Here is a 22,309-nt window from a genome sequence, read left to right as displayed (position 1 = left end):
GTAGACCTTTCTAAGGATAGCAGTCTCTGGCCTGCTATATTAACTCTTATTGCACACCTTGTCTCCATCTACACACACCATATCCTCGTTTCCCTGTCGCATTACCCTCCTACTTTCCTTCATTTAACCCCTCTTAGTTCATTAAAACTTCAGTCCTAAAGTGTTTAGTTTGGGCAGAGGTAGGCTTCCATACACTGGCAGGGATTAGATTGGTCTAAAGTGATAATGCAGACACTAACCAGGTTGAGGAGGTACTCAAGTGTGGGGACTGACCAGCCCAGGCAATGGAGTGTTAGGGGAGGTAGAAATCAAAGCCCAAGCCTGGTGAGCAGCATTCTTTTTGGGGATGGGGATGATATTGGTGACAGGAGATCGGTTACATATAATGATATTGATCAAAGAAATATATTCATGATAATGAGAGCCACACGTCTCACTGTTCAGAGAAAGGAACTCAAGGAAGGGATGATTACCTTTGTTTATGTTTGTATATTATTTTGCTGGTTACAAGAAGCACACGCTAATGATATAATCTGAAAAATCATCAACTAGAAAAACATTTTAAGAAGAAATGGAAATTTCAATGGAAAATGTGAAAAATTATTTTGTGGTGAAATATTGAATCTCAGAGATAGCAGAACAGCATAATGGTCTGGAGAAAAAAGATCAGAGTTCAGATCCATTTCAGCCAATTATTAGATGTATGACCTTGGGAAGATTAGTTATGTCTTAGTTTTATAATCAGGAAAAGCAGTTAATAATGTAAACTACCACCTAGGTTACCACTTATTACACTTACTATTACCACTAATTACAGAGTCAGTGAACAATAGGCTTTTAATATTAGCTGTAACTGTTATTGATCAAGGTCAGACAAACAGTAAGTGTTAGACTGGATATTTGAACCTAAGGCTAAACTTGTTCCAGAAGACAAAGCCACATGTATATCTTTATTTTTTTCTATTTAGTTTTTAAATTTTATTTAAATTCAAGTTAACATATCCATGTATATCTTTAAATCAAACATTTGATATTGCTAAAATGGTTACCAAAATGTTTACAATTACTAATACTGCTACTGTGAGTGCATAAAAGTATCAGTTTGTATCTTTTCTAGCAGTGTGCATTGTTATTTTTTTTTAAATAAAACTACCAATTAGGCTAAAAATTTTCATGTAAGTTAGCATCATGTTGATCAATAATGAATTTAGAAATCATTCTGGTTAAATTAATGTAAATGTTCTTTAACATCCAACAGATTAAGACAAATTCTAATATTTAACCTTCACTGGGCTCTTACTATGTTATGTGCTAGTCATTGTGATGAGCGCTTTCCGTGTATTAACTCATTTAATGTTAATATCCTCTCCAGAATAAGGATAGCTTACAGTCAGAAATTTCATTCATCTTAATTTGTAAGAGTACTTATTAACTATTTTGACTTATAGATATTTAATTGTGTTTTTAAAAATGTGCTTAATTGTTGAATTAAACATCCTCATCATGTATTTCTGCCTAAGGCATAAGAAACACCAAGGATTTTTTTTGTTCAATACTGTAATTTAAGCTTTTGTCCACTAGGTGTCCTCAGTTAAGTTTAAGATACCAGAATTTAACTTTTTCTTCATGAACATTTCAGTCTGTAAATATCTTAATGAAGTACACGCATTATTTTTTTAAGCTTCTTTTTAAGTTTATTTATTTATTTTGAGAGAGAGAGAGAGAGAGAGAGAGAGAGAGAGAGAGAGAGGAGAGAATCCCAAGCATACTCTACACTGACAGCCCAGAGCCCAGTGTGGAGCTTGAACCCACAAACCAGAAGATCATAACCTGTGGCATACCAGGAGTTGAATGCTCAACCAGCTAAGCCACCCAGGTGCCTCAAAGTACACCCTTTAAATGAAGTTTAAAATAATGCTTCAGGAGAAATTCCATATATGTAAGTGTTAGTACTGTTGATATTTTTTAAATTCATGTAAGGTCTTTAAAAATCTGTAAATATCTTTGAATGTGTGGTAGAATATTTAAACATTACTTGCAATTTTTGCAATATGTGTAATTTTGGTGAAATAAGGACGTTTTTAATGTTTAAATTACTTTTTTATTGTTCTGTCTTTCTTCCCCCCTCCCCTTTCCATTTTTATATTTTATTCAAGGGTTTTGGGACTGGAGTTAAACAAAGACAGAGATGTTGAAAGGATTCATGGCAGTGGAGTTAATACCCTTGACATTGAACCTGTTGAAGCAAGATAGTAAGTTTATTACACTTATATATTTTTTGTCAAAGTGAGATGCAGTCAAATCTTGCTTTCTGATTACTTATGTTAATGGTTCCATAAAAATCAGTAAAATTTCTAAATTGTAGCATTTTAAATCTGACATTACTCATTTAAATAAACACAAAACCTTACACTCTTAAAATGTTGCCAGGTAAACATTTCCAAACTACTTTATTTTATTTTCTTTACGTTTATTTATTTTGAGAGAGAGAGAGAGTGTGTGCCGTGCATGTGCCAGCATGGGAAAGGCAGAGAGAGAGAGGGAGAGCGAGAATACCAGGCAGGTTCTGTGCTGTCAGTGCAGAGACAGATGCGGGGCTCAATGTCACAAATTGTGAGAATGTTCGTTGTGAAGTCAACAGACATTGAGACTTTTTGATTGCAGAGGGCTTTTAAGTGCTGGATTGTGTGTCTTAAGTGCCATTTTAAAATAGAGTTGCTAAACCATGAGAAAGTCTTAAATATAGAGAACAAACCAATGGTTGCTGGAGGGGAGGTGAAAGGGCATGGGCTAAAAGGGTGATGGGCATTAAAGAGGGCACTTGTTGGGACGAGCACTGGTAAGTCTGACTGATAAGTCACGAATCACTAAATTCTACTCCCAAAACCAATAGTACACTATATGTCAACCAACTTGAATTTAAATTAAAAAAAATAAAAAGGGGCCCTGGGCGGCTCAGTTGGTTAAAGGTCAGACTCCGGCTTAGGTCATGATACTCTGGTTCAGGTCATGATTTCAGTTTGTGAATCTGAGCCCAGCATTTGTCTCGCATGATGTCTCTGCCAACAGCCCAGAGCCTGCTTCAGATCCTGTTTCCTCCTCTCTCTGCAGAGAGAGGAGGGAAAGGGAAAAGAAAAGTAAAGAAAATACAAATATGAAGAAAAAACAGAGTTGCTACTCTAAAGGAGTCTAATGGGAAAACAAATATAAAAAGTGAAAGTATATGTTGGAGAATTAAGCTTGAAAAATCCAGACCTGTATTTGAGCTCCTCCTGTCTTTACCACTTGGCAGCTGAGTGACCTTGAGCAACATACCTAACCCTTTGAGTTCTCACTTGCCTTAGCTATGCAATGCCAAAAATAATAACTACGTTACAAATTTGTTGTCATTTAAATGAGATTATATGTGTAACATGCTTAGCATAGGACCTGGCATGTCATTAGAGGTTGCCCCCACTCCTATTAATCAAAAGCTTATCACCTATGCTTTTACTCCTTTCAGTCCATTCTCCACACAGCAGCTGATGCTTTAAAAAATGCAGATATCAACATGCCATCCACCCACTTAAAACTCCTCTTGATTCCACATTGTTTTACAAGAAAGTTCAAAAAGCTTCATGTGGTCTGTAATCAGAACAACTGTAAAAGTAACTAAGGTTTGTTGTGTCATGTTACATATAACATCACCCCAGAATTTTTATATTATAATGAAGTGTTATTATTATTTACATTAAAATCAACCAGATAGGTTCGATAGAATTGTTTTTTATTTTCAGGTACTTGTCATAGTCCCACCTAGTAGTACATGAGAAACACGTACAGTGAACACATTCTCACTTTAACACATGGTTAAATCTAAAAGGCGATCTGTGATAATTATTTCCTTTGTTCTGAACTTTTCCACATGCAACATAGTACCTCCGATTCAAGGTCCACTGTGGGCTATTTGCTTATAAAATAATGACATGAACAGTAAGTGATAGCTAATTTTTTTTTTTTTTTTTGATCATGGGTGCTGGTGGAAAAGATACTAAGTACTGCTTCTCCAGCCAGCCATTTGAAATAGAGATCACTTGTCTGACCTGTGAAGTACATGAAGCTAATAGGCTACCAGTTGACAGAGTCAATGAGAAATATGGGAAATTACAGATTATATGTGCGTAAAATATGTGGAAAATACAGGCTGAGGAGTCTTTTTACAGAGCATATTGAGAAAAGTCAAGATTCTCAATACAGTGTTTTTCCCCAGTGAATGGTAAAAATCTGTAACTATTTCAGATGTTTGCTAAGACTTGTTTTTTGCATTAAACCCTTTTGACAGCAAAGAGTAATAAAAAGATATGTTTAATGGAAAATTAAATATTGATGTCTTTCTCAAGAAAACCAGTGCACATGTAATTTGTTCAAAATGCTTTTTAATATTTTCCAACCACCATGAGAGTTGTGATATCACTGAAACCAGAGTCGAAACCAGAATATACACATCTGATAAAGAAGGATTTATTTCCAAAGTTAGGAGTTATTTTAAGAAGTCTACCTGAAAATAATGTTTTAACAAGTACAGTTGCATAAAGTACATTTGCACACCATTCTATGAAGCTCAAATTTTCTTTGATATCTTCTAAATTCTTCTAAGTAAATTTTATTAATTTTGTAGTTGTTAAAAGTTATAAATATTTTCCTATATACACACTTAGTTAACTACAAAAGTTTTATAGTGAACACATTAGCATGGCATTACTTGCTGTCTTTCTTTACTACCCATCATTGACCAGATTTTTAGAACTGTCTCAGCAAAGAACTTTGAAGAACTACTTTTAAATTAACCTTATTGTTCTACAAATTGGTATTGAATTTTTCTTAAAACAAGTCTATAAATCAATGCTTCTTGAACATGCTCCTGGCTCGTGAACCCTTTATAACTGGTGTACAAGATAAGGAGCTTGTACCAGAATGTAAATTTAGTATATCACTAAGCACACAATTTAGATGAGCTGAGATATTTTTGGTAGCAAGATTTTCTCAGTGAGGAAAGAATTGTGTTCATTTCTGGCACAAGATCCTTATCTTGCATGTTAAATAACAAACTGAAGAGGGCAACATAAAAAAATGAATGTATAATACTTCTAACAAGTATAATCGATCAGATATCCCCCCAAACCACAAAATATGGATGAGTGGGAACAAATCACTGATAACTACTAGGTCCGTGTCGTATCATTGTATGTCAAAAGAGGCAATGAAAGCCAGTCTAATAGACCTGATAACTCCAAAATAAGAGTTAGTTGAAAGTTTAGCAAGCTAATTTCACCACAGTGGATGACACTGGAGAGGATGACATACTCCCAATTATTAAGGGGTTCACAGTAAGACTGGAAGGGGCTGGACCAGTCTGGGCCCTGTAATCTCTCCACCTAATCAACTTAAGATTTTCTAAAAGACAAAACTGAGGAGAAACTGTTTGGAATAGAATCCAAATTGAGCATTAGAGGGACCACAGAAACAAAAAAAGATGGCCCAGGTAAAAATTGGGGAGGTGAATAGAACCAAGAGTTCTCTGAAAGTGAGCTACCATGTTTTGAACCATCTTATAAAAAAAGAGGAGGAGGGGCGCCTAGGTGGCTCAGTCGGTTAAGCATCCGACTTCGGCTCAGGTCATGATCTCGTGGTCTGTGAGTTCCAGCCCCACGTCGGGCTCTGTGCTGACAGCTCAGAGCCTGGAGCCTGCTTCAGATTCTGTGTCTCCCTCTCTCTCTGGCCCTCCCCCATTCATGCTCTGTCTCTCTCTGTCTCAAAAATAAACATTTAAAAAAAAAAAAAAAGAGGAGGATATCCTAGAGATACAAAATGTAAATATTATTCTAAACCAAGCCTCCCTTTTGAAAGTTGAAGAAAATTTAGTATAAACATGAGCAAAATAATAGGATTAAAATCAAACTCCATTCAAAATCAGTGTAAGAGCAAAGGGACTAAGTAATACCCTTATAGTAGATGTGCCAGAAAAATATACCCACAAAATAGGTGAAAACCCTAACCTAATATTTCAAAACTAGCTAAAAGTCATTTTAAAAAGATACAAGATGTGAAAGAATAACAAGTTGGAATTAGGAAAACTTGTAAATGAGATGAACAAACTCAAGAAAAAATGATAAATAAAAGAAAAATGTTTCAGAAATGAAAACTAAAGCATAAGGTACATAAGCAAATGTATACAAGAGGTAGTACCCTAGAAATAGAAAGTAGAAAGGGGGAAATTTCTAAAAATCAAAAAGAAATGGAGAAAGACAAAGGATTCAAGAGATAGGGACATACTTGGAAGATAGGCAAAGAATAGCCAGCATCCCATATAATAGGAATTCCCAGAGATGAAACGCAAAGGAGAATAGAGTCAATATTAAATCTATAATCCAAGAAGACTTTCCTAAAATAAGTCAGATCTGAAACTACATATAAAGGAAAGAAAATCATATTTTAACTAAAACTGATTTGGGGCTTTATACCAAAGAAATGAAGTTTCTTGTCTGAGATCTTCAAGGAAATAGTGTGAATCAGGGATTGGATATCCAGCCAGACTGATTTTCAAGTACAAAAGAAGAGACAAATTGTCAGTAACATACAAGAATTCAGGGACTACTGCACTCACTAGCCCTTTCCTAGGAATTTACCAAAGAGTAAAATTACAGAACCAGAATGAGTAGAGAGACAGCAACATGAGGTTTGACTATGAGTAATAAGAGTAATACTTTATTTGTCCATAGATCTCTCTGTCTTTTGTGGTAGATTGTAGACCCTGGAAAAACAGAAACTATGCCTGCCTTGTTTGCAGTTATGCTAGCAGGTGCTCAAAGTTGAATGAAGTGAGTAAATTTGTTTTTAATAATAGAGGGAAGGAATCTAACGTTTATTGATCCTTTATCTCTTTGAGGCCATGTAAACCTCACTTGTGTTTAACTTACACGACTTCTTTATGATTTGGGTGAAAATGCATCCTTTTTCGCAAATGTTAAAAGGCTTAGTAACTTGCTTAGAGTCAGATCGTTCCTTGTTAACAGCTAGTCTGTCTGGTTGCATTTTCCTTTAGCACAATTTTAATTAGGACATCAAGAATGACTTCGTAATAATTAAGATAAACCTTTTGCCATCTTGTTTCTACTGTCCATTCTTTTTGGAATTATAAAGATAAACTTTAAATGATCACAGATTGAATCTTTCTGTATTCATTCTATAAATACTAGAATGAGAAATTTTAGTTTATTAAAGTCTATGTTAATGACAATTTACTCTGTATTTGTGGGCATAATACCTTTGGGTGTTTATAGATCACTAATTTTCAAAAATATGTAATAAGTAAATGCGGTACCTAAGATGATAAATTAATGTGCACTTTTTTATTAGCATGTTATCAGGTGGTTCAGATGGTGTGATTGTACTTTATGACCTTGAGAACTCCAGCAGACAACCTTATTACACATGTAAAGCAGTGTGTTCCGTTGGCAGGTGTGTATTAAAAATGTAAATCATGAATGTATAAACAATTTAGTACTTTTTGCATCAAATACAAACCATAACAATAGCAGTCATATGATGGTCTCCAGCAGGTTGTTCACATGACATTTTTTACATGGATATCTGTTGACATTTTTTTTTGAAAATAACAACTGAAATTCAGGCATAGCTGTTTTTAACATGAGACTTCCTCAAAACAACTTTGGTATCAGTTTTCAATAGGAATTTATATAAAAACTTCTGATTATGTCATTTTTGTTATACACCTACATAGCACACCTCAGGTAACTCATTATAGTTGTAGTACCATTTAGCATAAGACTTTTTATAAGTCTTTCAGCTAGTTATAAACACAAATTACATTTTTTCAACTGATATTAATAGGGTAGAAAGTTTAAAAGATTAATGGATAGAAGCAGTAAATGTACTGGTAGTCCCTCACCAAACACACACCTATGCACACCTGCACGCAAGTGTCTTATCTCCATACTTACTCAAAGCTGCCAAATTTAACATACCTCTCTTTGTCATTAGTCTTCTGACTATTGTAATTTGTTCGTAATGGCCGCTTAATTCTTTTTTGTCACCTGTATCTGATCCAATATTGAGCACAGCTTTGAATTAACGGAGAGAATGGGTGTTGGGGAAATGCTTTCAAAAGGAAAAACTTCATGAACATTAATGTCAACAACCATTCTGTATTAATGCTGTTCCCAAAGCACTTGAGTAGATACATAAGTCCATGCAATATTTGGGAGGAGATTTACAATTGTTTCTTGGCTCTGGTGCTTCGCTTTGAAAATAAAGATTTGGGAAACTATATCTCTGAACTTCAGGTTATTTATTGTTTTTTAAAGATAATTATACCTGTCCTCTCATTCTTGTAAGTTTTTTGTGGGACTTAAACGAAATACTGTCTTTTAAAAAGCATGTTAAAAACCGTAAAACAATATAGTTACAGGGTTGCTTGGTACAGAGCAAAGATAACACCTCAGATAGTGTGAAACTTGGTTTCTAAGAGGCCATTTACACCATTTTATGCTCTCACTCCACTCTCACCAAAAAACAAAAAACCAAAACACTTATATTTTAAAATGTAAGACAGTCATATTAATTCATTTTCTCTTCTTTTATCTTAGCTAACATTTTAACTTTATTTATTTTGTTATATATTAAAATGGTATTTTCCTGTATACCACATGTATTTACTGTTATCCTGAGGAACTGTGATCTACTTTCTGGTATATAAAGTCAAGTAAATGCTTTGTGTGTCAGTCTTCTGTTTTACCATGACATTCTTCTTGGATTCAATCTCTGTCCTTAAAAGCATAACTTTGAATGTAAATGGGCATACAGTGAGTATGTTTGCAAAATGAGTTAAAGTAGCATTTTATATTCAAACACTTTATAATCTAACTGTACAAAATAATTTTACTAAAAAATTTTATGAAGTTAATGTGGCTCAGATTGCTGATATTTATTTTTGTGTTACTTAATGTGTGTATTCATTAAATGTGAATGAGAATAACAGGTCATTCACAGTAAGATAATAATTTAATATTAATATTCTGACCTATTTTAAAATTAAATTTAAAATGTAAATGAGCTTTTATTTGTAATTGCTGCATTAAAGATTTGTTTTACTATAACCAGAAAATCTTGGCATACAACAAAATTCTTAGGAGCAAATAGAAGTCAATTCTGCTTATTTTAAGGAGAAATTTATTGGAAAGATACTTAGTATCTCATGTAACTGGTAGGAAGGTGGGAGAATCAGTGTGAAAAATGAGCATAAGGTAAGTGAAACTATGGCAGAGACAACAGTCAGGATCATACCACAGGAACAATTTAGTTTGGATTCTGCTACATGTCACCAACGCAGACTCTTAACTCCACAACTATGAATAATTGTTAAATATCCCTGGGTTTTGCATTACTAGCTGGAATTTTAGAGTTCTAGGCAGGCTTGAGAAAGCTTAGGACACATGTCGATGCCATTACTGCCAAATGAAAGGGAAAGAGAATATCTGGAGTCCCTAGCTTTCTGTAAAGGCAGTAAAACAAAGGAGATGTCCCCCAGATAGGAAGAGTTTGGATCCAACTTTTAAAAAATTTCCACCTATCCACTAAGCAGCCAAAAAGGCAAGTATCTACTACACAACCAAAATATAATCACCTCTTTCCCGAAAGATCCTCAGTCTACTTACCACATCCAGCTTCAGTTCAAGATAATGTCCATTTTTCCACTAGTTTTACATACGATCTTTTATATGTATGATCAGTTTTTATGTATGATCAGTTTATAGTTAACTTATATGAAATAATGGAGGTAAGAGAGAGGAAAGAAAAGGAAAATCAGTTAAAATATATAAATTATACGTGACATAGAATGGAATTATGGGTAGACACTACAGCCTTTGTATTTTTGCGGCTTTCTCAAAGCCAGAACTAATACTTAAAGGCTTTCCTTCTTCATGTTCTCATTCATTCAGGTGCTTAAGGTCCTTTACTGTTTATTGTAATCCAAACCTTCATCGTAAGGAATCGGAAGTCATGATGTCCTATCTGCATAGGATTGCAGTAGTCTTCTGTTAACTTTTGTTTGTTAATTTTGTTATGGAAAATTTCTAGCATATACAAAAGAAGAGAATACTGTATGAACTAGGTACCCATCACCTAGCTTCAGCATTTATCAATCATAATGAATCTGGTTTCATCTCTAACGCCACCTACCCACTGAGTATTGTTTGAAACAAATCCCGGAAGCATATTATTTCATTCATTTTTTTTTTTTTTTTTTTTGAGAGCAAGAGAGACAAAGCACGATCAAGGGAGGGCAGAGAGAGAGAGACGCAGAATCCGAAGTAGGCTCCAGGCTCTGAGCTTGTCTTTACAGAGCCCGACGCGGGGCTCGAACTCACAAACCGCGAGATTATGACCTGAGCTGAAATCAGACTCTCAACCGACTGAGCCACCCAGGCACCCCTCATTCATAATTGTTTATATCTCTAAAAATTAAAGTCTATAAATGTAGCCATGATACTGGTATCTCACACAGTAATTCCAGGTTTTAATACCTACTTGGAGTTCAAATTTCCATCATTGTCTGGTAAGTGTTACTTAACAGCCATTTTGTGTGAATTTAGGTTTAGTAAAGTGACACATATACTGTATTGATCACCGGTTCAGAATACATACTGCATCCTTTAGTATTCACCCTCAAAAGATGTTGTATTGTAGCTGATACTATAACCTAAGTCTTCAACAGATCATGCTTCTATGGCTGATAGGTTACAAAAGAGTGGTGCCGTGGACATCTACGAATTGCATTCTTATGTCATTAAGTTACTTGATCAGAATCAATATTGTGTGAGATACTGTGGATCTATGTGAGGCATTCAACAGTTCTAAGAATCATAGTACTAATAAAGCGGTATTTGAGAAAAGCAAATCCAAAACCAGAATAGGTATCTCTTCCAGTAAGGAAAAATCAGTGCCCCCTCCAGGAAGAGGTCCAGTGTAGCTAATTCCTCTAGGTTCAAGTACAGAAATAGGAAGTTCTCTATTTTATAAACCTTAGTGGGAAGCAGGCCTCCGCAATACACTAGAGAAGGCTGAAAGTAGAGGTGCCTGGACATTGTCCTTCTTTGGACAGCTGGGATGTAGACCTGTGATATAGGTGTGGCCATTCATATTGTCCTACTTGAGACTGCTACTTGTTAATATAGTATCAGTTTTGAAACTCACATAAGTCAAGTATTCCTAAAGTTTAATTGCTATTTTGTAGAAACCATCCTGATGTTCACAAATATAGTGTGGAGACTGTACAGTGGTATCCTCATGACACTGGCATGTTCACATCAAGCTCATTTGATAAAACTCTGAAAGTGTGGGATACAAATACCTTACAAGTGAGTATATTAAAGCCTTTCTAATTAGCTCAATAGGTTGAAGGAAAATCTGTAAATGGGGGTAGTGATTTTACTTTATAGAATGGTTGTAAATACATTGATATATGTAAGATACCCAGAAGAGTGGTTAGCAAAAAACATGAACTACTATTATCATCTTCATTATTTGAAAACTATTGTTTAGTGATCTAAGGAAGAAAATTGGATTTATCTTCTATTGACCTAAAACCTTAAAGGAAAAGAAAGTTACTAATATTGCTTAGTAAAGATAGACACTAAATAATGGTAAACAATAAAAAATAGGTTTTTGTGATATTTGATTAAATTTGTATTTCTAGTGCTAATCTTTTCCCTAAGCTCTAGTCCCATGTTTCTCTACCTGTCTACTGAACCTCTCTTACTTGAATGTGGGGTAATCTCCTCAAATATAACATGTTCAAACTGAACATGATCACTCCTCACATCCATGTACTCTTCAAATCTTAGCAATTCTTCCTTCAAGCTCTCTCATATTTTCTTTTCTATTTCTCTCAACAACGCTGTACATCTAGACTACTACTCAGAACTCCCAACGCATTACATTGCTTCCCATATTTACCATGGTAAGCTCTACCCCAAAATTAGCCTTACTATAATGTGGTTTCATTATGTCTTTACCCAAACCCACAAGGGATTTCCCTTGGCTAAATTCGGCCTGGTACTCTTAAGTTCTCCCTAACCTCAACCCCTACTCCCTTAACCTTAGCTTCTCCCTCTTTATAGCCTAAATTAGTTGCTGTCTCTAAATTGATCTTTTGTCTTCTGATCACATCCTGATAGTGTTATATTCCCTGCCTCAAATCTCTTTCCCTGTGCAACTTTTTTCTTTTCTTAATTGTCTAAAGTTTGTACCTTTTACCAATATCTCCACATTTTGCTCCCCCCCCCCAACCTTGGTAACCACCACTTGTTTCTATTTCTGTGAGTTCAGCTTTTGTAGATTTCACTTATTAGTGATAGCATACAGTAATTGTCATTCTCTAACTTGTTTCATTTAGCATAATTCCCTCTGTGTCTTTCCATGTTGTTTGCCATAAATGGTTAGACTTCCTCCTTTCTGGTGGCTGAATAATATTCCCTTGTATAAAAATACCACATCTTCTTTATCCCTCCATACACAGATGGACACTTAGGTTGTTTCCATGACTTGGCTATAGTAAGTATTAAATACATACATACATAAATAAAATAATAGTGCAATGAACATAGGGGTGTAGGTATCTCTTCAAGATAGTGATTTTGTTTCCCTCAGATATATACCTAGAAGTGGAATTGCTGGATCATAGGGTAGTTCTGTTTTTTATTTTTTGAGAAACCTCCATACTGTTTTCCACAGTGGCTGCTCCAATTGACATTCCCACCAGCAGTGCATAAGGGTTCTCTTTTCTCCACATCCTCACTAGCCTTTGTTATCTCTTATCTTTTTGATATTAGCCATTCTAACAAGTTTGAGGTGATAGCTTACTGTGGTTTTGATTTGCATTTCCCTGATGATTAGTTATATTGAGTACTTTTTCGTGTACCTGTTGGCTATTTGTATATCTTCTGTGGAAAAATGACTATTCACTTCCTCCGCCCATTTTTAAATCAGATACATGATTTGCAAATCTTTTCTCATTCAGAAGGTTGCCTTTTTGTCCTGTTGATGGTTTCCTTTGCTGCACAGAAGATTTTTTGTTTGACGTGTAGTTACACCTGCTTATTTTTGCTTTTGTCACCTTTGGTTTTGGAGTCAAATCCAAAAGATCATCTCCCAAAGATTAATGTCAAGGAGCTTTCTGCCTTTGTTTTCCTGTAGGAGTTTTATGGTTTCGGGTCTTATATTCAAGTCTTTAATCTATTTTGAGTTTATTTTTGTGTATGGTGTAAGAAAGTGGTCCAGTTTTATTCTTGGGCCTGTTACTGTCTAGTTTTCTCAGTACCATTTCCTGAAGAGATTATCATTTCTGCATTTTAGGTTCTTGGCTCCGTGTTATAAATTAAGTGACCATATACGCATAGGTTTATTTCTGGGCTATCTATTCTGTTCTCTTGATCAGTGTGTCTGTTTTTATGCCAATACCATACTGTTTTGATGACTGTAGCTTTGTAAAATAGTTTGAAATCAGGAAGTATGATACCTATAGCTTTTTTTCTTCTTTTTCAAGATTGCTTTAGCTATTTGGGGTTTTATGGTTCCATACAAATTTTAGCATTTTTTTTCTATTTCTGTAAAAATGCTCTTGGAATTTTGATAGCACCTCTACTTAATCTGCAGATTTTTTGGGTAGTATAGACGTTTTAACAATGTTAATTCTTCCAAGCCGTGAGCATGGAATATCCTTTCATTTATTTGTGTCTTCAGTTTCTTTCATCAATATCTTATAGATTATAGTATATGTATCTTTTATCTCCTTGGTTAAATTTATCTCTAGGTATGCTATTCTTTTTGATGCAGATGTAAATGGAATTATTTTAATCTCTTTTTCTGATAGTTCATTATTGCTGTATAGAAACATGACAGATTTTTGTATATTGATTGTATATCCTGAAACTTTACTGAATTTGCTTATTAGTTCAAAAATTTCTCAATGGACTCTTTGGGATTTTCTATACATATTATCATGTCATCTACAAATAGAGACAGTTTAAAACTTCCTTTCTAATTTCTGTGCTGTTCTTTTTCTTTTTTTTTTAATTTTTTTAAAATTTATTTTGAGAGAGAAAGAGGATGCATGTGTGCACACATGCAAGAGAGGGAGAGGCAGAAAGAAAGGGGGGAGGGGGGAGAATCCCAAACAGGCTCTGTGCTTTTTCCTACAAACCATGAGATCATGACCTGAGCTGAAATCAAGAGTTGGATGCTCAACCAACTCTGTCACCCAGGCACCTCTCTTTGCTTAGTTTTCTTGTTTCATTACCCTGGCTAGGACTTCTTTTTTTTTTTTTTTTTTTTTTAATTTTTTTTTCAACGTTTTTTATTTATTTTTGGGACAGAGAGAGACAGAGCATGAACGGGGTAGGGGCAGAGAGAGAGGGAGACACAGAATCGGAAACAGGCTCCAGGCTCCGAGCCATCAGCCCAGAGCCATCAGCCCAGAGCCTGACGCGGGGCTCGAACTCACGGACCGTGAGATCGTGACCTGGCTGAAGTCGGACGCTTAACCGACTGCGCCACCCAGGCGCCCCAAGGACTTCTAATACTATGTTGAATAAAAGTGGTGAGATTGGGCATCCTTTTCTTGTTCCTGATGTTAGAAGGAAAACTTTTAGCTTTTCATTGTGAGCATAATGTTAGTTTGTGGGCTTGTTGTGTGTGTGTGTGTGTGTGTGTGTGTGTGTGTGTATTCTTTGCTATGTTGAGGTACTTTGCCTCTATATTTAGTTTGTTGAGGAAGAAAATCATACTTTGTAATAAAAGTCAATACACCTCATTCTTTAAAAATTCTTAACTTACAAATTCCTTAATTTGGTAAAGGGTATCTACTTTTAAAAAAACACACCTATGGCAAACATTTTATTTGTTGGTAAGTTATTGAAAGCTTTTCCTTTGAGTTATCTCTATTATCTCCTGCGTCCAATATTATAGTGGAAGTCCTAGGCAATACAATAAGGCAAAGGAAAGAAATAAAATGAATTTGAATTGTCATTCATAGATGACATGATTATGAGCATAGAAAATCCAAAAGAATCTCTAGCCAATTACTAAAATTAATATGAGTAAATTTGTCAAAGCTGCTGGATACAAGGTCGGTTGCATTTCTGAATTTTAGGCACAAAGAATTAGGAAATTTCAAAAGTATTATTATTGACCATTGCATCAAAAATCATATACCTATTAAAAAATTGAAAAGTGTTCAAGACCACTCAACACCACACACAACACTGGAGAATATTAGTGACAGAAATTAAGATTTAAATAAATGGTGGGATATGCTATATTGAAGAATTTGAAGCCATAGAGGTCCCAGGATAGCTCATTTGGTGAAGTGTCTGACTCTTGATTTTGGCTCAGGTCATAATCTTGTGGTTCATGAGTTCGAACCTGCTTCGGGGTCTGTACTGACAGCATGGAGCCTGCTTGGGAATCTTTCTCTGCCCCTCCCCTGCTTGCTCTCTTTCTCTTTCAAAAATAATAAACATTAAAAAAAAAAAAAAAGAATTAGAAGGCTCAATATTGTAAACATACCAGTTTTACCAAGAATCTATAGAATCAATGCACTTGTAATCAAAATTTTCAGATTCTTTTATGGAAGGTGACCAGCTAAGACTTATTGTAAATTAATTACACTAATTAAGTTGATGTGAGATCAGTACAAGTGAAAAACAAAACAGTGGAACAGGATAATCAAGAAACACACCCACACATATACAGTCATTTGATTTATGACACAGGTAACACTACAGTGCATTGGGAAGATGATGGTCTTTTCCATAAATTGTGCTGGATCAACCAGGTATCTATAAAAAAACTAATCTTGACCCTTACCCCACACCAGACAGAAAAGAAATCTACCAATTTTAGGTAGATGACAGGTGTAAAAATAAAAATAATAATAATAAAGCTTATAGGAAAATATCTTCATGACTCAAGATAGATAAAAACAAAGTTTAAACCAAAAAGAGATAAATTGATAAATTCACCTACATTAAGATTAGGAAGCTCTACTGATCAAAAAACATTAAGAGTAAAGAAGTAAACCATGAAGTGGGAGATGATATATCTGACACAAAGCATTAGAATAGACACCTCAAATAAGAGGGTATCTAAATAGCCAATAAATAAATGCATTTGTCTTTATTAATTGAGCACCTGGATATTTTAAGTAAATCCACAATGAAATAACTCTTTATACCCTCCAGAATGGCTAAAATTAAAGGATCTGATAACAATGACAAGTGTATCTATTGCTGATGAGATTACAATTGGTAGACATATTTGTTATCAAATGAAGCCAAATATGTGGATATCTTGTTACCCTAAAGATATACTTTTGAGTATATAAATGCATACATATGTTCACCAAGGGACATTTATAATGTTGCGCATAGCAGCACTGTTCATGATAACCAAAAACTGGAAATAACCCAAATGTCCAGTAACAGTCCAATGAAATCTGTCAAATTTTACACTGGAATACTGTCCAGCATTGACAAGGGTACACTCACTTCTTTATCAACAAAACGTATGAATTTTATATAACATTGGACAAAATAACCAGACACAAAAGAGTGCCTAATATATAACTCCTATTCAAAAATAGACAAAACTAATCTAGATTAATAGAGGTCTGTGTGGTGATTGTCTTTCTTGTTGAGGGTTTAAAGGGGGTCTAGAGAGCCTTCTAGGGGTGTTAGTAATGTAATGTTCATAATATTCTATCTTATAATGCAGGTGGTGGTTACTTTGGGAAAATTCATTGAACTGTACACTTATGATCTGTCGACCTTTTTGTATGTTTGTTACACTTCAGTTAACAGTATCGTTTTAAAATTAATAAGCCATACGTTTGCATTTTCTTTCATTAACATTGACTTCTTTAGAACGTAAATGTTTTTGCCAACTCAAAATAGTATTTCATGCATTCATAATTCTGTCTGAAATAGACAAAGCATTTTATTAACAAGAACTTTGAAAGTATCCAATAAGAAATAAATTATTATACAAATAATTTCTTCCTTGGTACAAAGAAAGATAAAGAAGGTGTGATACTGTCCTTTTCCACATTCTCTGTCCCTGTCACTAATTACATATCTATCATACCTTTACTTCATCTGAGTTTTCCATAAGTGTATTTTCTAGCTTGAGCATATGATATGGCTTAAAGGGATATCTTCTCTACAGTCTTCTCTATAACACTTTAGGATAGAGAACAACTTTTTCTCGTTCTGAGTTTTCTTAGAATTTTGCATAATGGGACATAAATCAGAAAATACAGATGTCAGTATCCAGGCCATGTTCTTTAAAAATGAATAAAATTCTGGAGTGCCACTACAAACAAATGTTCATAATGTGCAAGTTTTGTGTGGAGTTATGTTTTCCACAGAGTGGAATTGCTGGCTCATATGCTAAGTCTATGCTTAACCCTTGAGAAACTGTTTTCCAAAACATTTTACATTCCCACCCATAATTTATGAGGGTTCCAGTTTATCTGCATCCTACTCAACACTTATTGTCTGCCTTGATTTCAGCAATTCTAATACGAACGAAATGGTTATTTCATTGTGGTTTTTATTTGCATTTCCCTGGAGGCCATTCTTGATTTTTCACTAGTCCTGATAGCTAGCTAATCAACTTGCAATTTCTGTCAATTCTCTGTAAATAACCTCTCATATCTATTTATCCCATTGCCATTACTCTAGTCAAGCCAGGATCTGCTGACTCATGCTGGATTATTGCAACCTCCTACCTGGTCTCTTTACCCTCCTCTTGGCCACCTTCTAACCAGTTGGCAGCATATCTAAAATGCCAATTTGATGTTTTCGTTTTTTGCCATTGCTTTAAAAGCTTACTTTTTCCTAGAAAATATTCAGCCTACTTAATATTTATAAGGTCCCTCAGTCCCTCATGATACATACACTGCCTACCTTTCTGGCTTTATCTCTGGCCACTGTTCTTTGGCACTCTAGTCATACTTAGCATCTTTCGGTTTTTAAAATGCCATGTTTACTGTTACCCGAAAGAGTTTCTTCATGCTGTTCCCTCGACTAGAAGTCTCATCCTCCTTCTTTGGACTTGGCCAGTTTCTATTCATCAACTTTCATCTCAGTGAAAAGCCAGAGCATCACTGGCTCTGGAAAGACTTCTGTGAATTCTCTATAGGTTATGTGGCCCTGCTAAAACACTGTACACTTTCATTGTTATAGTCCCTTTTGGACTTTACTGTTATTTCTTGTTTAATCATTTGTTTTTCTTGATAAACTGAAGCTCCTTGCAATAAGGCAGGGACGGTGTTTATTTTGCATGCCAGTTGAATCCCTAGTTCAAACATGTAACAATTGAATAAATACTGTTGAGTATATTCAAGAATCTTATTCATTAAAAACATTTAATGTTTATTTACTTATTTTTGAGAGAGAGAGAGAGAGAGAGAGAGAGAGAGAATACAAACAGGAGAGGGGTAGGGAGTAAGGCAGACACAGAATCTGAAGCAGGCTCCAGGCTCTGAGCTGTTAGTGCAGAGCCCAGTGCAGGGCTCGAACTCATGAACAATGAGTTTGTGTTCAAAATATCCAAAAAGTGGAAATAAATGAAATGTTCATGAACTGATTAGCCGGATAGCCATAAACTAGAATATTATTCAGCAATAAAAAGAAGTGAAGTACTGATACATGCTGCAGTGTGGATGAACCTTAAAAACATCATGGTAAATGAAATGGAAAGAGAAAAAAGAAAACATTATGCTAAAGGAAATGAAAAAAGGAAGACAAAACATTACATTAAATGAAAGACTGCAAAAGACCACATATTGTATAATTCCATCTCTATGAAATGTCAAGAAATAGGCTAATCTATAGAGACGGAAAGTAGATTAGTGGTTTTCTAGAGCAAAGGGTAGGGAGAAATGGGGAGTGCCTGCTATTGGGAATTGGGTTTCTTTTTGGGGTGATAAAAATACTCTAAAATTGATTTTGGTGATGATTGCACAACTCTGTGAATATACTAAAGACTGCTCAAGTACATACTTTGAATGAATTGTGTGGTATGTTAATTATAGCTCAATAAAGCTGTTATTTAAAAAAAGAATGATCCTCAAGTTCACTAACTTGGGCAGTTGGGTAGATTATATTGTCATTTACTAAGATAAAGAAAGGTTTAGGTGGGTGTTGAGTTAAATTTTAGATTTGTTAAATTTGAAGGATTCACAGGAAATCCAAATGAAGATAATCCTAAATAGATACCTGCTATTTAGGAAGGTAGTCTGCACTGAAAATACCATATAAGTGGCAGTTGAAGAGAAGAATGCATAGAACAAAACCATGAGGAAGACAAGGTTAATAAGACAGGAAAAGGAACAAACAAAGCCTGCAAAAGACAATGAAGAGGAGTGGCCAGAGAGTGTTAAGAGGAAAATGAGGACTATGTTGTGTCATGGAAGCCTGCAGAAGAGATTGTTTTAAGGAAAATGCAGTATCCAGCTGTGTTTCATAATACTGACAGGTTAGGTAAGATGAAGACTATGCTTGATGACAGCAGGTATCAGTGATAACTGGAAGAGTAGTGTGAATTGGAGTAGTATAGATAAAAATAAGATTGTGCTGAGTTGAGAAATATGTGGGAGATAGGAAGTCAAAGATGGCCAAAATTTGGATTTGAAGAAGAAAGATTAATTAGGAGGAATATAGAATGAAAGGTTTTTGTTTTACTCTTAAGATGAAAGAATCATGGGGGCGCCTGGGTGGCTCGATTGGTTGAACATCGTACTTCAGCTCAGGTCGTGATTGATTAGTTTGTGAGTTCAAGCCCTGCATTGGGCTCTCTGCTGTCAGCATGGAGCCTGCTTCGGTTCCTCCGTGACCCCTCTCTCTGTGCCTCTCCTCCGCTCTTTCCCTCCCTTCTTCTCTCTCCCTCTCTCTCTCCCAAAAATAAACATTTAAACATTTTATATATATAAAAAGAGAATCATGAACATTTTTATTTATTTATTTTAAAATATTTTAATTTATTTTTGAGAGAGAGAGACAGAGTACGAGCAGGTAAAGGGCAGAGAGAGAGAGAGAGAGGGAGACACAGAATCTGAAGCAGGCTCCAGGCTCTAAGCTGTCAGCACAGAGCCCGATGTGGGGTTCAAACTCACGAACCATGAGATCATGACCTGAGCCGAAGTTGGACACTTAACTGCCTGAGCCACCCAAGCGCCCCAAATCATGAATATTTTTAAATGCTGTTGAGAATGAGCCAGTAGAAAGGGAGAGTTTATAGATATCTTGGAGATAGAGGAGATTATGTATAGAGCGAGATTTCTGACAGTGGTGAGGGGGATCTAAGCACAGGTGGGGATAGTAACTTTAAATATGAGAAAGGATGATTTTTCCATGATAGCAGGAATGAAGAAGGAAAAAGGATAGATGGAAGCAAATGTGTTTGTGGGTTTGTTGATAAGACACTAAGAGAATTCTCATTGAATGACTTCTTGTTTTCTCTTTGTAATAAAAGGTCAGATTGCTGGTTACAGTTGATCGAGTGGCCATGTTTGTGGAGAATGGAAGTTTGAAAGAGCTATGAATATTGCAGGGAATAGTATTAAAATATGGTAGGACTGGCAGTCAATACTGAAAGCCCAGTTGAGGTGAATGATCTTTTATAGTGATGCCAGTTTGCCATACTAGAAGATTCTTTTCTCTTGGGTAGAGCAGAGGTCAGCTTACTAAGTAGCCCATAGGCCAGATCTGGGCTCATGGCCTCTTTTTGTAAAATAAAGCATTATTGCAACACATATTTGTTGTCTGTGGCCGCTTTGACACTACAATGACAGAAATGAGTAGTAGTTCTTAAACCCTAAAATATATACTACAGTGTGCTGATTACAGAAGAAGTTTGCTGACCTCTGGTGTAGATTGTCCTGGATATAGGTTCAAAGAAGGCAAACATTTAGAGTCATCCAGGGTTGAAGTTGAAGATATTGGCAGTTGAAGAATTGAACCTTGGAATCCAAGCTGAAGAAGGGGACAAAAAGCAAAGACAAGAGGAACTGATAGGAGTTCTGGGTTTTATTTCGGTGTCTTAGAAGTAGTTGGGAAAAATAAAGCTGAAAATGATGGAAGATTGTGGTCACATGTAACATACATGAAATGTATGATTTCAAAGGAAGAACAAATCTAGGTGATGAAGGTGTCTGGGGTGTGGGACTGAGAGGCAGAATACTGGCTAGATGACCTGTGTACATATTATGAAGTTTCCCTGAATAGAGTGGAGAAGAATCCCTGAATGGAGTGGAGAAGAAGATGGTGAGCCATTGGCTGTGTCTCCGTAATGTCTGGAATTTATTAGCAAAAAACTATTTTTCTCACTAAAGGGACAAGGGTGTTATAAAGAACAAAGGATTTAAAATTAATAGGTTTTGGGGCGCCTGGGTGGCTCAGTCGATTAGCGTCCGACTTCAGCTCAGGTCATGATCTCACAGTTCGTGAGTTCGAGCCCCGCGTCGGACTCCATGCTGACAGCTCAGAGCCTGGAGCCTGCTTCACATTCTGTGTCTCCCTCTCTCTCTGCCCCTTCCCTGCTCATGCTGTGTCTCTCTCTGTCTCAAAAATAAATAAACATTAAAAAAAAAAATACAATAAAACTAAATTAATCGGTTTTTTACTTAAAAAATTCTTATGTTTTAAGTCAAATAAATTGCTAACAGTCATTTAAAAATTACTGATAATCTGGGAATAAGTAAATAGAAAGTTAACTGCTTTTGTGATTATAATTAGAACTTAACTTTTTAAATGTCTTTTGATTATCAGACTGCAGATATATTTAATTTTGAAGAAACAGTTTATAGTCATCATATGTCTCCAGTTGCCACCAAGCACTGTTTGGTAGCAGGTTTGTACCTGTCCTTTTTTGCTTTTCAACGTATTGAAACTTGCTCCCTTTTAATACCTACTTCTGATTTGACATTTTAACCCAGGTGAATATCACAGTTCTTTAAAAAAAGAAAAAAGCTTAAGTATATGCCATTTTGACATTCAGTTTTACAGTTATTGTGTAAGTTGGGCACTGTGCTAGTGGCTAGGATTCAAAGATTAAGAAAGCACATTTCTATTCCCTGTGGAGTTACTTTTCACCCACCAAAGCTTCAAAGATTGTACATGAACAAATTTTAGCAACTTTTTAAATTCAACACAGTGCAAAAATGGAAATTATTCCTTTAAGACTGTTATTA

General features: G+C 35.4%; 1 protein-coding gene across 5 annotated transcripts in view; it reads left to right on the top strand.

Annotated features, from left to right (window-relative positions):
• ERCC8 (ERCC excision repair 8, CSA ubiquitin ligase complex subunit) overlaps positions 1-22,309 on the top strand; it is a 62,977-nt gene that overhangs the window by 8,839 nt on the left and 31,829 nt on the right. For 2 of the 5 annotated variants that reach the window (XM_042987369.1, XM_007079915.3), the window contains exons 2-5: positions 2,157-2,252; positions 7,396-7,497; positions 11,294-11,417; positions 21,888-21,969. In XM_042987369.1, the coding sequence (XP_042843303.1) occupies positions 2,157-2,252; positions 7,396-7,497; positions 11,294-11,417; positions 21,888-21,969 (404 nt within the window). Of the gene's footprint in view, positions 1-1,865; positions 1,940-2,156; positions 2,253-6,758; positions 6,858-7,395; positions 7,498-11,293; positions 11,418-21,887; positions 21,970-22,309 lie in introns of those variants that run through there. The other 3 variants (XM_042987374.1, XM_042987378.1, XM_042987383.1) reach the window with 3 other exon arrangements.

This window comes from Panthera tigris, chromosome A1 (assembly GCF_018350195.1).
Source record: "Panthera tigris isolate Pti1 chromosome A1, P.tigris_Pti1_mat1.1, whole genome shotgun sequence".
NCBI classification, from domain to species: domain Eukaryota; kingdom Metazoa; phylum Chordata; class Mammalia; order Carnivora; family Felidae; genus Panthera; species Panthera tigris.
The sequence above is the reverse complement of the archived record's forward strand: the minus strand, read 5'-3'. Positions and strand labels throughout refer to the sequence as shown.